Here is a 16,703-nt window from a genome sequence, read left to right as displayed (position 1 = left end):
GAATACAATTTTAATCTTTAATACAATTTCAAAATTTTTGTTAACTTATCCAAATTATCTCTCGCTGACGGCTATACTCTGCAGACAATTATTTTCTTTACAAAAAGAATCGAGAAATAAATATGGCATTTACGAACACGCATAAATTTTTCCAATGACTTTTTCTATCCTTGGAAACAAACAAAAAACTCCGCGGAAAAATAGGAAAAATTCGGTTTTTCTCCGATTCTTTAAAATTATATTTGACATTGAGAGTCCTTGGTTTCGATTAATTTAAATAAATTAATTTCAATTAAATTTTTACGTATATTAACATATACTCGATAAAGTTATATTCTTCAATACCTTTTGACAAATTACAGATTTATTTTATTTTCGTATCGGTTAAGTCGATTTTCGAATAGCCAAATGGACCAATCATCCTCTCTCGCGTTGCAGTAATTTAGCGAAAAGAGAAACCTGCGTCATTCGTGAAAAACGTGGTGCTCGTACATGACGTTCGTGAGATCACCGTCGATCGATGTACTGGCGATGTGCGTGAACACGGCACAGCACGGCACGGTATATATCCTTGTTTCCACAACACAGCTCTTCACCAGGACGAGACGGTGCGATACCGGGAAATTTTACACCCAGCGTCCGTGTCGCACGGACATCTTGTTTGGCGGATCCATCTGTAGCCCGGAGCACGTGTTCGCGTTTTCGCAAGCCGTAACCGTATATCATCGAACCCAGGACGATGTTATAGATACGTAATACCTTCCCGTGCAACGGATCGAGATACATATACGGCGTTCGACTTTCGTTGCGACCCCGATCGTTGTATTACCGATGAGAGACCATTAAGAAGGTAGCTCTATATAATCCCTGAATTCTACGAGCCATTTTCTTCCTTAATACTGGATATTATTGTGTTTTTCGAGCGAATTTTCCATCTGTATGGTTGGAAGTTTGAATAACGCGGAAATGGAAAAATAAATAGCTCAAAGAGAAACCCTTTTAAAACAATATTATTTAAAATATATTTAAAATTCAATGAGAACAATGTTATAGTACGTTCTTATAACATGTAGCTTTTTAATATAAATATAACGTAGCTTTTAATAATATTTATTAACAATATTAAAAGAAAGAGGTATGAGAGAGAGAGAGAAAGAGGGAGAAAAATGTTCATCAATAATCTGCTCTTCGTTTCGTTGTTAGATGCTTCCGTAAGTAGGTATCAATAATTTAAAATTTAAAAAGTGATAATAGTTTTATGGATAGTGCAAATGTTGTAGTAAGATGAAGAGGTTTGATAAGATGCACAGTCCATTTCTCTACTTGCCTTGCGATCGTCATGTCGCACTTTGAGAACTTCTCCCTTGCGCTTTATGGCTGTACAAAGCAATTTGTGCGGCCATTAATGTCCGCGGTTAACAACCGTAGTACAATGTCAATTACACGGTGGTATGAACTGCAAATTTGCTTCGTCAACGTGACTCTATGATCACTCTATACTTTTTATTCTCGTAATAATTATGTAAAGAATATATGAATTAAAGGAAACTTATAGAAGAAAGTGAACACGTCATTTATATTTAATATGATATTTCTAACAATTTTATTTATAATGTATAAAAATTTATTATCTAAATTTACACAAATAGTATGATTTTCTGAAATATTAAAAAATTTAGTTAATATACAGATCTGAAAATAATTGTTGAATCTTTAAAATAATTATGTAGAACACTTAAATGTTAATGACAATCTTGCAGAAAGTTTTAACATATTCGGCATTCTAAATTTCTAGAAATTTAATTTAAGCATCTTACAGAAGTTTAATGATTCCAACAAAATTATTTTCATATCTGGCTAAATTTTTAAATACTTGAACAATATTCTTTTCGTGCAAACTATAATCTATTTTTAATCTTTTATTTTTAATCTATTCTTAAAAATCGAAGATAGACGAAAAAAGAACGGTTTTAATATCTTGTGATCGACGATCCCGATTTTGCAATCAAGTAATTACTCAACGTGTAATTGAAGAATAATAATACTTCGATATTTCGTAATAATGATAATAGAACGTGACGACCGTCTTGTTTGCGTCAGTTGAATAATTAGATAAATTTTTGTCGACCAGCCGAGCTTGATTTTCGCTCTTCCGCTTTATCCGCATTTTGCGTCGTCCCGGGTTCGTTCGCTTTTATCCCCGCTTCTCCCTTTTTCTTCCTCTTTCCCTATTTCGCCTGCGGCGGTGCGCACGTAAGTTATCGGTGTCCTGTTACATCCAGTTCCAGTTACACGTGCCGCGGGGCACCGATGCATTCGATATCGTTTCCCCGCGTGCTCTCGTACACAGCAGCACTTCCGAGTATACGCGACTCTCTCTCTCTCTCTCTCTCTCTCTCTCTCTCTCTCTCTCTCTCTCTCTCTCTCCCGCCGTCTCCTCGGGGTTTTTCGTTTTACGATTTTAACGCGTTGCAAAAAACAGATTACCGTGAAAGAAAACTCAATATTGCTGCAACGTGTTGTCAAACTTTTGCATAACACGGACAAATTATATTGCTTTGAGTTGTACTCTAGTCTCCAAATTTCTTCTGAATGTTTTTTATACTCTCTGCAAACATTAAATACAAACATGAATATTTATATTGCCAAGAATAAACTGTTCCTACTGTTATTTTTATTCATTTTATATTATCATTATTCTCTATGTTATGGAGATGCTTTTAAAAAAGTGTAAGCTGTGCATTTATATGATAAATTTATATCCAAAAGTTTTTTTTTTTAATTAATCAGTCGTTTAAAGCTTGCGCTTGTCGAGAGTTAATTTGAAGAATGCGTATCTCAATATCGCCGAAGCGCGCTAGCATTGCTCGTTCTCTCTTACTCATACTTTATCGCTTCGTATATCGACTCCTGGCACTAAACATAAAACCTGTACGGGCCTCGGGTATCCCGGAGGTACAAGTTCCTCTTAAATAGGTCAATTGTTTTGCCCGGACGAGATTTCTGAGAATTGCGTTATACGTTCACGTGCGGGCGGATCAGTCGATTGATGATGGAACGCTCAACCCATTGTCCAAGTTCTTGGAGTGACCGATCGTTGTCTCGGAATTCGTGATCGTCCATCAGTTTTCCGATAATTTCGGTGCCGCGACTTAAAACGCAATTCAAATTTATATTTCCATCTCAACGTATAAATCAAATTACAAATTATGAGAGCCATACAAAAGACAAAATACCGGAAGTTTATGTAAAAAGAATGACATCAAAACCGAAATAAAGTCTTCTTGTGCTTATTGCATATCAACTATCGAAATGAATCCATTGATTCAAGAGTTTTTCTATCAAGTTTTACATTAAATAAAGTTGGAGTACAGACTTTTGGAGTTATTTGAAGACAAAGATTTTGTTTTGGATGGAACAATAAGCGTATTCGGCGGACTCAATATTTGCTAATATTATTGTATTCTTTTAGATCATTCAATCAGAATTTTAGATCTAGAAGAATATATCAATAACAGCGAGCGTTCACTCAACTATTGAATCTGCTGAATGCAGCCATTGGAAATATTGAATCCATAATGGTACTCGGAAACAATAGTTTTGCTGAAGTACTTAAAATGTTAACAAAATAATTTTGTTGAACTATCAAAATAATTATATAGGACGCTAAAATTGATTGCTATAATTTAATTGATTGTTAAAACTTTTTGAAGCATTATTCATCATGCTAGAGATTCTTGTAAAATTATTTTCATCTGCATCTGTAGCTAAATTTTCACTTCAGTAAAATCCTCCCCATGTTTAAAGTTTAAAATGAAACTTCTTGCTTCGATCTTATTGAAGTTTTATCTTAAACTTTATTTAAGATACGTGGTAAATTTTTTGCGCTGAACTAATGAAAGGATTTCGCTTTATAATCATATATATATATATCGCAGATGTGAGAAAGAGTGGAATTTCTCATAATCGTTTCAGTGAGCGGTTTCGTGTCCGACCTGCAGAGCGGATGTATCGGCGGCAACGCGAAGGACCTCGATTCCTCGTCAATTCCTAGTAGCCTGGGCCGAGGTTTAACATCGCATCATGTCTCCCTGAGCCATCACCACCACCACCATCATCATCCCCATCACAGTTTGCACAGCCCCAGCTCCGTGGTTCCCATGCACACCACCACCACCACCACCACCGCTGGCTCGACGCACCATCACCTGGATGACAAGGGCTCGTCGCCCGTGGGCGCCCTTCATAGTACGACCAATAGCAATCCTTCCACACCATCCGCACCCTCCACGCCCACCGCAGTCACTACCGATAATACTGTGGCCAACGTCGCGACCGGCACGACCAACAGCACCAACGGTGGTTCCTCCGCTGCGAACAGCAAACCGCCCTTCAGCTACGTTGCCCTGATCGCTATGGCGATACAGCACAGCGAGCACAAGAGGGCAACCCTCAGCGAAATTTATACGTATATCACCGCCAAGTTCCCGTACTTTGAGAAGAACAAGAAAGGATGGCAGAATTCGATCAGGCATAACTTGTCGTTGAATGAATGCTTTGTCAAGGTGCCTCGAGAAGGTGGCGGTGAGAGGAAGGGCAATTTCTGGACTCTCGGTAAATTAAACGTTATTCAAATATTATATGTTTGATTGGTCCGTTTCTACTGTAAATGTGAAGAATTATATACAATATATTGAGAATTTATTTAGCGGATTTTATCGTTAACTTTCTAATTTCCGAATTTGCTATGAATTTCTTTTATTTTAAAAAAGCATTGGAGATATAAATTAATTCATAATTCTTAATTATAAAGTTATTGTCTATTTAGAGGGTGCGTTCCATTTGGGACTTATGCTTATGAGTATTATTTGTCTTTAATATTTGATAAACAATGAGGATGAAATGATTCCACGTTGCGTGCGTCAAGAACGTTGGAACGTATCTTTAACAATCATACATATCATTTTTTTGTTCAAATCTATTTGCCTTACTATTAATGGGTATTCACTATATAAATTCGTATTTTCTGCATCATCGTAGATCCTCAGTACGAAGATATGTTTGAAAATGGCAATTACCGAAGACGAAGACGAATGAAACGTCCCTATAGAAATACTCCATACCACAAACCGCTCTTTGGTGATCCGTTCTCTGCTACGACTCACATGCTAGGACCCAGGAACATTTTCGGTCACTCACCCCCTTCGTACGCCCCTACTGCTTATACGCGATACGATACGAGGTATTGATATTTTCCAAAATATTATTTGCAGACGTGATACAATAATCGTACATATATGTGTATATATATATATATATATATATATATATATATATATATATATATACACGCATCTTCACGACTGAAGATCCTAGAAAAGACTTGTTCAATACATTTAGATCTTAATTAATTCAGAATGTATATCTCTTAATTATAATTCCTTACCGAATTAGTACTAAACTTTTTTTTTCATTATAGTGCATGGGGTCTCCAACAGTCGCAACTCTCATACAGCCATTGCCAATCGGTGAGTTTTCATGCTAAAATCATTATATGTCTAATCAATGTATAAAAATTTTTTTATATATTGTATTTATGCAGCGTGAAATCTTTACAACGAATGGAGGTACTTCGAGCATTTTTTAAAATTTATTATAATGGAGAATAATGTCCAAACAAATTACATTTAATTATCTTTTTTATTTTTTCTTTAGATTTGCCCCTCGCGAAGTATTTGCGTATAATTAATAATCAAGAATAAATCTGTATAATATATTAGGTGTTGGAATTAATTCGTAGCGTTTTACAAGTGATGGGAAGTACTTTCATTAATGTATTTTTTAATGCTCATGTGAAATAAATAACATTCTTTCATTAAAAACGCTACGAATTAATTCCAACACCTAATAACTTTCTGATAAATGACATATTCAAATATTTAAATATTATTATTCAATCGAATCATTGGAGATCTCTTTGATCACAGCTGCAGCCGCAATTGCAGCCGATGCAGTCGATGCAAATTCCAACTATGAACGGCTACAGTCAACTGGGTACCTCGTTAAGTGAGTCACTATTCTCGCACTTTGCACCTTCTTTTGTCGAGCGGGGTAATGCTGAACGACCAGACAAAGCGTTTCAAGGCAATTACCTGGATGTTCCAGGTGGAACGACCGGATCGCCCGGTTCCATGGGCGGCGGCTCTTTCGGTAGCAGTTTCGCCACGTGCGGCAGGAGGCACGAATCCGCGATGGCCACGGATACAATGCCTGGAAGATGCTATTGGCCTGAGAGTGAGTGTAATTTTAATAAAAATAAAAAATCTAATATTCCTAGTGTGACTTCGATCCAGTTTGTAGAATTTCCGTGCGCAGATCGCAGAATATGTATATAAAATTTGACATAATTCATAATTAGATGACATTATATGAAAGATGAATGATAGCTGAATGATTCAGAATCATTTTTTGTCGCGAGCGGTCCTAAGGACATTATATGTATATATTTCTTAACAAAATGAAAAAAATTATGAAAAATCGCTGATTTTTCTATATTTAAAAGTAACAGAAAAAAGTTTGACAGACATTTAGAATCTATCGAGGAATCTCGTATAGATCAAACATTATTTTAATAAGAAATAATGTTTTTATAAAAAATAATTAAGATAAAGGGAAAAATGTTTTATTTAAATTATAAAATCGTATAATTAAACATAAATATTGATTTTATCGAACTGTTTCACATACACAGACAATATTCATTTTTATACGGAAAGTATAAATTTCCAATTCCTACAGTCACTTTTTATGATACATGTTTAAATACTGAGATGATACATTTTTAAATATTACGTTATACGTGCAATCCTCTTTAACAATTTTATCGAATTCGTCTGGCGATTGTCGCAGTAAACGTGAAAGAAGAGCCCGGGACCAATACCGTGTCGACCAGCGGCGTCGGCGTTGGCGTCGGCGTTGGCGGTGTCGGCGTCGGCGTCCCGTCCGGCATGATGGCCTCCGCGGCATCGTCAGGCGTCTCAACGACGGGATTTCCGCCGATGGAGTTCCAGACGCGTTCCAAGTGCTTTATGTGAACACGAGAGGAAGCACCATTAAATAGCAGCGCGTGTTACGCGACGAACCGACGTCGCGAGGAACGAGGGACGATCCTACGTGATCTATCGCGCGGCGCGTTAGATCGCAACGAGATGGATTCGCGATTCGACGAACGGTGAGCGATGCATGAACTGATGCCCTGAACATATCTCTCGATGAGCGGTAATGCGGATTATATTTAACAAATATTATCGAATAATATCTGATAATCGTTTAGCGAATTGTTATTGAATGGTCGTTCGCGAATCTAACCGCGCGGTGAAATACAACGTAAACGTTTGTGAAACTCGTGTAATTGCTATTGTTGTGTTAATTCGATGTTAAAGGTACGTACGTCGTGCGTCTTTACTGTGTAGGTGCACTTGTTCACGTTCGTTAAATACGTAAAGCGACACGCAATACGGAGACAATCGCATGTATTATGTGAGATATTACGATATGATGCGATACGACGATTTCTTTAGCGATTCCGGAATCTTTTTCGCAAGAGTGAAGGCCGCGATCGCGCCTTTTGTAGTTCTGATCGATCGAAGACCGCCGTGTTAGATGAAAACAGGGACAATCGCGAAGAACGATCTCTCGATTTTATCCTCATTTTTTCGACGATATAACACGTTTGAAAATACCTCTATATCTTCGCGCACATCGTTTTTGACAGACAGTATTTAATATCCTGACGAGAGGGACGAGAGGCGAAGAAAGTTTGTTCACAACGGGAATGAGATATCGTTTCAATTGCGATAGAACAGAAAACGCGTTTGTTTGGATCGACTCTAATCAGTATTCGTTCCGAAGTTTCCTTATTCGTGAATCCAATGAAAGATTTTTTTTCGAGAAATGTTTTTTTGCTATACGGCTATTTAAAGAAAAAATTTTTTACGTCATTTTTTTAATTTAAACATTACCTTTTGAAATTAAATAGAAAAATTTATTTAATTATCGGATATCGAATATCGGATACCCGGACAGAATGTAACATTGGATATCCGATCAGATATCCAAGAAGGATATCTGCAATTTCTTTGAGTCGGATATCCGATATTTTCAGGTTTTTCTGGATATCCGACCAGATTCCGAGAAAGTGTCTTCTAAAAAAAAAAAGAACCTATAGAAAAAAGAATAATAACAATAAGATATTATAACATCTGAATATGCATTATTTATTCTTATTTCTAGAACATTTGTATAAGAAAAAATCAACAATTTAATGATATCAAATTTCAATCGGATATATTCCCGGATACTAATGATATCCGGCTATCCAATCGGATATCCGTGTAGTAAAAAAAGTGCTGGATAATACCGGATACCGGATACTTTCCAGATATCCGGTGCATCCCTAGAAAGTATTTGTTCAAAGAAATTTTTTCTTTAATTTTATAGCAAAAAACATTTTTTTAAATCGATCCTTTATCTGGGTATACTTTAACTCTTTGAGGGGCATCAAAAAAACATAGATTGCAAGATTTCAAAGGATCCGTCAGATAGAAAAAATGTGGCCCTCAAAGTATTAAAATGTATCTTTGCAATTGAAAGATTGGATACGAATTGATTGGATTGAATTTGTAATATATGTATAAATTCACACAGAATTATTTCAACAGTAAAGATCCAGCTTGACCTTTATTTTCGATTCAGTATAATCATTATGATTTTATATTTTGAATATTTTGCAATGTATAGATATATTATTTAAAGTTAACATAATTGAACATTCTTTTTTTATTTTAAAAATCCAAGAAATAAGATTATATAATTTAAAATTTATGTCAAGTTATGAAAAACAATTTTTTAACATAATTGTCTTTTCTATTGCGATATGAAACGGTAGCTCTTAGTAAATATGAATCTATTGTAAGAAGAGAGATACAGAATAAAGAAAAGCCATCTTGTTGTAGAGAGTTCTTTTATATATACAGATATAGAATTTAATAAATAGAGCCATATAATGTATACGTTTAATCGTACAAAATATGTACGTTTTATGTGAATTATGCTAATTAGAACGAAATTGTTTCTGCGATTACGATGTAAATATACGATTAGCGTAGATATAGCAACGATTTTAAGAAACTTATACTGTGAATTAGTCTTATGTATAAATCACTAAAATTGGCTTCTAATAAATGTAACGCTTCATTCTAAAGTTATTATACGCCAAGATCGTGTATGAGCACGCTGTGGTACAGTAGTTTGACGAAAATCCACGTGTAAAAAAGTGTAACAGTGGCTATATAAGAGATGAAATAAATCTTAATTATTTATCATTGAAAAATACAATTCTCTTTTAGGAAATTGCTCGAGAGAATTACTTTTGATATCAAACTGTTTATGTTTAATTGAATATTAAATATTTTAATTCATAGGAATCTATTTAAGGTATAGGATTGTTGTATAAAATTGTTAAGAGCTCTAATTTCAACATCATAAAGATTATTTATAAAAACTGCATTACTCTCGTAATATTTAGTATGGAATTTATCTAATGCATCGCGTTATTATGTAAATATTATACTAAATGTAATATATCAATTAAATATCATATTAACTTACATAACGCGATGCGTTATTAGGTAAATGCCATACTAAATATTATGCGGTTAACCCTCTGGAGCTGATGATCTATTAGATTCGCTCAATTATAAATCTTTGCAAAAATGTCAAATGATTCAACTTTCTTTATGTTACATCTGCAAATTTCGATTATTTTTATTAAAGTATAGTTAATATTCTATATTATATATGAGTTTTATACAAATTATGTCACTTTGGTTCCTGAGAATTAGTACCTTTTAATTAACATAAATTAAATAGATTTACAGGCCCAGTATTAATAACAGCGTTATAAATTTTGGGATTGATTTCAGAGGGTTAAAACTTGATATTTTAAATATTCTAAATATTTTAAATCTCGCCAGCAGTACGAAATTTTCACTCTGCAACCTGCATCTTCAAACTTCAGTGTAAACATTTATATTATTTCGGACAGTATAAAAATTTGAAAAAAATCTTACCTATTTGTAAGCTATTGAAAGCTTTAACAATGAATTATAGAAGTTAATTGTATTTTACTTGTTTTTTACAAATTTAAATTTATCTATTAGAATTCACAATACATATAAAAAATTGTGCTTTAAAAATTCAACGTTGCCAGTGGAGGGCTTAACTTCGTTAAGAAGAACATTTTTGTTACGTATCGTGTAAGATGTTACCAAAAATATCTGATCCAAGGAAAAACGGTTGTCCGAGAATAGTTTCTATGCAGTTTCGTGCTACTGCATCCTAGTGCAAGTCCGCCGCACAGGATGTCAAGGAGAAGAATAGCGTACGGGAGGAGGGCGAGCGAACTGGACCAATGGCCGGCGAATGTTTTGCGAGCACGATGTTTTGCAAAACAAACCGTGCACTGTGGGCTTTAATATTCCTCGTAAAATCTGGAACACTACGAGCGCGGCCGCGTCAACACTGCGCGTGCATCGGACGCGGGAATAGCACGTGCATCTTGTTTTCCGATCTAGGAACCGAGAGAGCACGTCGATGACGTCGTTACGGCATTTCTCCTGGAGACTGCAAATAAATTTCACCGGATATACATTTGCAAGAAGTGAGTCTTCGACGCACGTCAAGAGGGGAACGATGTATATTAATTTCTTTTGTACGAAGATAAAATTAACGGAGATAAAATGAAAATTGCGAAAAGCTGATACAAATATTTTGTTGAAAGCATTTTGTTATACGCAACTATATTCGCGTACTCTATAAAATTTTAGAGTGAAATCTCATTCTTATTCATAGTCGGATTTTATATTATATTTAGAACCGTCTTAAGTACAGTCTTAAGATGTCATGAACCAATCAAAGAATACATCTAGCATCTTAAGACATTATTTAGTATCTTGAGATAATCTTAAGATAAAAACCGGCTATGAATATCATCCTTAAAGATTTAAATTTGAATCATTCTTTTTCAAGACTGGCTCAATTTTCATTCTTTACTTTTTTAGAGTGAGATTCCACTCCAAAGCATTTAAAGAGTATATATTAATTTTTTTCGGGAATTAAGTATTAAAAGTAAAACTCGTTTATCAGGAAAAGTATAAAATATATACTTTTGTTTACATTTTTACACGTATTATTTTACATTTGGTAACTTAACCTTTTACTTTTTCATGGTCTTGCTCGTAATATATATGAAGAAAAAAGAAAGATAATAAAGTTAGAATTTTTCCAGAAATGCAATGAGATTTTTATTTACCTAATTATATCTTCCCAATCATGTTAAGAATTCCTGGAATCTCTGAGATTTTTGTAATATCAGTTAATGTTATAATTTTGCCGATTATATTCTTTTAATAACTTCTAATAATTTTGTTTTCAAGTTCGTGTCTCTTGGTTGATTTAACGAGGACTCGAAATTCGAGAGGCATCATTTCATCCTTCTTCGAACTCTCGTATATATCCTTGCGAATTCCCTTCGTCTCTCAGAAACGTATGCTTTACATAACGCAGTTTGACACGCTCAACGTAAACATCAGATCCATTTTATCCAAACAGACACGATAGTAGACTCAGTTAGCCACGCAATATATACTACAAAGCGCTACTAAAGCGTATAATAAAATATCATGTTAACTATTACACGAGTCAACTATGTTACAGACGCGTTTTGATATTCCGGTATCTCAACAGCTCTCAACTTATTTAATAATTATTAGCAATTAGTAATTTAATTAGTAATGATCTTGCAAAACGGTGTCAAAGATTTGACGAAGTACTCTTAGTGGATTATTTTTATTAAACTGTTGGTTTATTTATATTGTTATTAAATTGCGAGCTTATTTATTTTATATTGTTAATTATTTTATGTTGTGCGTGTTATTAAGCTTATTATTTTATAGTAAATTGTTAAGTTCTGTAATGGAAGTTTGCGATTCACTGTCTGAAAGGATCTTGGAACAAATCTGAGATAAATTTGTTACCCGGATCCGGATTGCAGCGCACAGAAGAGAACGTTGAATGACGCATAACAGCTGTACGCAACTTTGAGTCGTGTTCGTAAAATGAATATGTATGAATAACGAGTGGTCTCCGGAAAAAAAGCGATCTCGCTTATCAGGTTGTACATATATGAATGAGTATTTAAGTAATTTTTTCTTGAAAATTGCTCGAGGTAATCTTAATCGACTATTTGACAGAGCAAATGATTCATTTAGTGAAATATCATTCCATATCTTTATAAAGTAAATTTATGTTTGTTACACCATTTTATTATGTTTTATTCTGTTTCAAGATTGTTTAAAAGGTCTATTGTTCATCAGAATTTAGAATGGAATTTTATTTATGCTTTGCGTGTAGTACGAAAAATATTCGAAGAATTAAAATGTAAATATACATAGAATATTAGAACGCACACGTTGATTAAAATAATAACGCTCATTTATTACAACAACGATCAAATTATCATTTGTTTATAAAATTATCACAATAATTAAAAAAGTCTCATATTATGGAATTGCTTATAAAAAAGGAATATAAAGAAAAATAGAAAAGACATGCTTTTATTTCTCCATAATCAATTATTACACCTGCAAAATTACATTTCAAAATTAATATCACAATTTTAATGATTCGAAATATTCAAATTTATTTTTCGGAAAATTTCGTTTTTTTTTAGTTGTATCGTTGTAGCAAATAATATCAAATTATAAGATTTCCATCCTGCAATTTGATTAGAATGATTAGATTATTTAATAAAGCTAAAGTATGATTATCTAAAAAAGAGAAAAATTTAAAAGGGATCAAGGAACATATTTTCCGAATAAGAAATCCTCGGTCTTATTTTTCGCGGATGAGAACATATCTATATTTCTTGCGATTTTAGAGGCGTTTTTATTACTCGATGAATTCGTGCAGTTCATTGGAACGAACGTAAGGAAAGAGAGTACGTGATGAAAGACGCTCGAGGAAGGAATGCACGGGATTCACACGCACGTGCGTCATGCGTGCATGCGTGGCGATGCGTGTAAGTTGGAGGGCGGCAGTGATATATAGCGACTACGGAGGACGATCGTTTAGGTGACTATTAGCAGCTTTCCGTGACACTGCCATGCCCATGTACATGAGTAGTTCTTGCGAGCTTTCTTTCGAGCTGAAAGAGAAGCATTCAAGCTGTTTCGCTTTTGCGATCGGTCAATTGCGGGCGAAAATGCGTCAAACTTGTATTTGCAATTATATAAAAAGAAAAGGACAAAAAAGAGAAGAATTCTTTCTTCTGATTGAGTGAGTAAAGTTAATCGATGAGAATTAATTAATTGATAATCTCGTAGAATGCATCAGTATTAAATTCCCCTTAATTAGAAAAATTTTTTCAAAGGAATTTATTTGCTCATATTATTTTCTTCGCTGGAAGGAACGTTTTTGTTGAATCATCAAAATAAATGTAAGAAATTTTCAGCATTATGAAAGAAATTTAAGAGCAATGCTAAAAAAATTTTATACTTTAACAATCAGCTTGAGCATTTCTATATAATTATTTTGATAGATTTCTGTGCAATATAATAATTATTTTGATTGATTTAACAAAATTATTTTCAATTTACATTTTTAAATACTTCAAAACCATTGTTTCCGTATATTCGAATGCAAATGTAAACAAGTAAAATAAGCTACACATACTTAGCGTTAAATAAATAATAAAAATTTAGATTAGTATTTTTTGTTTAATTTTTATAAATGGAACTATTAAACAATTATCTACAATGATGAACTCGTTGGTCAAGTTAAGTACATTTTTTTTTTTAGGCAGTTTCACGCCGAAGGGAGATCGAAGTTGGTTTCCTATTTTTCGGTAAAAAAAAAATGAAGTGATAAAAGACAGAAAAGAGTTTATTTATCTATTTTTAACGACGCGAGGAGATTTCGCTTCGTTCTAATTCGATTATAGCACAGTTTAGACCGCGCTGTAATGCACGGTCGTTAAAAGTGGATTTAATTGAGAGTCGTAAAAAAAAGAAAATCAGTAGATTTTCGAGAATCAGAGAGTGTCGGATATCATTCGACCGATTTATGATAATCCTTCTCGTAGGAAAGCGAGGGCCATGAATTCTCGATGGCTCGACGAAAAGAACTCGAAGAGACCTAACTAGTGTCGGATTCCTCTTCGTGCCTCGCCGTCTAAGATCAAACTAATTCTGCGAGCAAACTAATTCTTTTAAGATCGCATAAATCCGACGAACAATTCAAAAAAGAGATAAAATAATCGAACAAAAAATTAAGCGAAATAAATTTAAATAATCGGTAGACTAATTGGATGTCGCGTTATGCTGTTGCCGCAGCGCGTAACGAAAATAGACGAACTATTAGAAAATCAAAAGAGATCGGATGCGGAAGCGTGTCTCACGAGAGAAAAGCAGATTTATCGATCGCTCTTCCCCCCTTCTTTTTCCTCTAGTTCCAGGCATCATCTTTCGGTCAGCGGCTTTTTTTCTCCGTGTGCGAGAGACAGAAACCAGCGACACGCCACGAGATGCGTGGCTTTTAAAGCGAGGCGGCGTCATGACGCGGACAATTTGTAGCGAAGTGTCAACGCGGCTGTTTCTATTTTCGAGTACAGCCGAGCGCGAGCTATCTTTTTTTTCTTCTGCTTCTTCATACCCCCGTGTTCTCCTCCCTCTCTCTCTCTCTCTCGTCTACCTGCTCTTGTTTCTCCACGCTGTTCGCCCACCGACGACGAGATCCGCGCACTGGATAGGAGGGCGGATTATCGCAGATATCTTGTCCCGCATCCTGCTTCTCTCTTATATCGGTGGCTGATGTTTTCTGATCTCCTAACATAAACACCGCAAGCAACCGCATATTTTCGTTCCGCGATTTGTCAAGGAAAATGCTTGCTCAAAAAACGAACGCCCGCAAAACATACGCTTGGAATTGTTCTTGTTTAATTAATCCTTGGTACACACAATTGAATTATCCGTGTTCTATATATTTCTTTTTTTTTTTTTTCGAAAAACTAGCAATATCAAGTAGTCGATTATGGCATTTATATATAATTTTTTTAACCTAATACTTCCTAAAAAGAGATTAAAAGTATGTAATAAATTTTTAATAATACTTGTTATTTGTTAAAGTGATGAAATGAAAATTAATCCGGGACACGAATGATTCATCGTATGTAGTGGAAGACCGGAAATTAATAAATCATCGTGTACTAAGGAGTTCATCATGTATTGTGCAATACACAGTTTCTGATAGATTGAAATTCTTATTCTCTGTTCTCTATTCTCTGCTCCTTTTATTGTGCAAAACCGTTTAGAGTTAATAACTCGGTCATCTTACACTGAAAAAAATACTAAATTTTAGTAAATATTTGTTTGAATAGTTCTAAGCAAATATTTATTACTGTTAGAAAACATACATTTATTTGACACAAAAAAACCATTAATTTGATTTAAAGAAATTTACTTAGTATTATTCAAAAAAATATGTATTAAGATTTAGTAAATTTTTTTTTCAGTGTTTGGAAAATTACGTCACATATACGAAAAATTACGCTTTATGTCAAGATGAGATAACATAAGCAAAATATGATATGTAAACACAGATGAAAAGAACGATTTTACTGAAGAATGTAAAAAAATTACAGATTTGAAAATAATTTTGTTCAAGTCGGAATAATTAAGAAAACTTAAGCATAATGAGCAATGATGCAAAAAAATTTTAACATGTTAGCAATCAACTTGAGCGCGTCTTAATACGTAATTTTGATAGTCCAATAAAATTATTTACACATCTGTATTTAATTAAATTTTTAGATATTTCAGCAAAACTATTCCTTCCATGTATATATATATATATATATATATATAGACAGATTAACTATGCGGTGCATCTTATAATTAATATCGCTAATAGGTGACGTGCATTAATTGTGACTGTCAATCGACGAACACGCAATCATGCTTTATCGATTAGTTTGAAATTGTGAAACTTGTTAACATCCGAACGTGCGCATAATTTTATTTTGCGTTGAGACGTAATCTTGGCGTCGAACACGTTTCAAAGATCAAAATATCATTTCCTATGATACAATTACTCTTTCATATTGAATTATGTAAACGTAGTTTATGCGACGTGTCTTTTCTTATCAGCGGAGCACTGAGAAGATCTATTAATATTTACTAATATATTTACATTAATTATAATATTACATTATTAATATCATAAAATTATATTATATATATATACCCAGTAAACGAGAATGGATTGAAATGAATTGAAATGGATTCAGATTTTCAGAAATATTGATTCACGAATGTTAAAATGAATGTTTTTCAATCCTGAATGCATTTTTATTCATTTATGGGAATTGCATGGAGCATATTTCTATGCCTTTCAATCTAAAAATAATATTATTTTTCTGTGTACAACACACACACACATTGTGAATTCACACACACTGTTCAATTCAAAATTTTGTGAATAGGAAATGCTGTTTTTCAATCCAATTGAATCCAATTAAATCCTAAAAAAAGTATTCACTATTCAAAATACGCATTCGGAGAGAAAAAAATTTCAATCTATTTTAGTCC

At 33.8% G+C, this 16,703-nt stretch overlaps 1 protein-coding gene across 2 annotated transcripts in view; it reads left to right on the top strand.

The window, feature by feature from the left end:
- Positions 1 to 9,396, top strand: part of LOC105151752 (uncharacterized) — a 41,609-nt gene extending 32,213 nt beyond the window's left edge. Inside the window, exons 4-9 of one of the 2 annotated variants that reach the window (XM_011065637.2) lie at positions 3,976 to 4,614; positions 5,041 to 5,242; positions 5,480 to 5,528; positions 5,988 to 6,066; positions 6,145 to 6,294; positions 6,910 to 9,396. In XM_011065637.2, coding sequence (XP_011063939.2) covers positions 3,976 to 4,614; positions 5,041 to 5,242; positions 5,480 to 5,528; positions 5,988 to 6,066; positions 6,145 to 6,294; positions 6,910 to 7,094 — 1,304 coding nt within the window. In that variant the 3' untranslated portion in view covers positions 7,095 to 9,396. Of the gene's footprint in view, positions 1 to 3,975; positions 4,615 to 5,040; positions 5,243 to 5,479; positions 5,529 to 5,987; positions 6,295 to 6,909 lie in introns of both variants that reach the window. The other variant, XM_011065635.2, reaches the window with a different exon arrangement.
- The last annotated feature ends 7,307 nt before the right edge of the window (positions 9,397 to 16,703 follow it).

This window comes from Acromyrmex echinatior, chromosome 7 (assembly GCF_024713525.1).
Source record: "Acromyrmex echinatior isolate Ae372 chromosome 7, ASM2471352v2, whole genome shotgun sequence".
Classification (NCBI taxonomy): domain Eukaryota; kingdom Metazoa; phylum Arthropoda; class Insecta; order Hymenoptera; family Formicidae; genus Acromyrmex; species Acromyrmex echinatior.
Note: the sequence above shows the minus strand (reverse complement) of the source record. Positions and strands in the feature narration are given on the sequence as shown.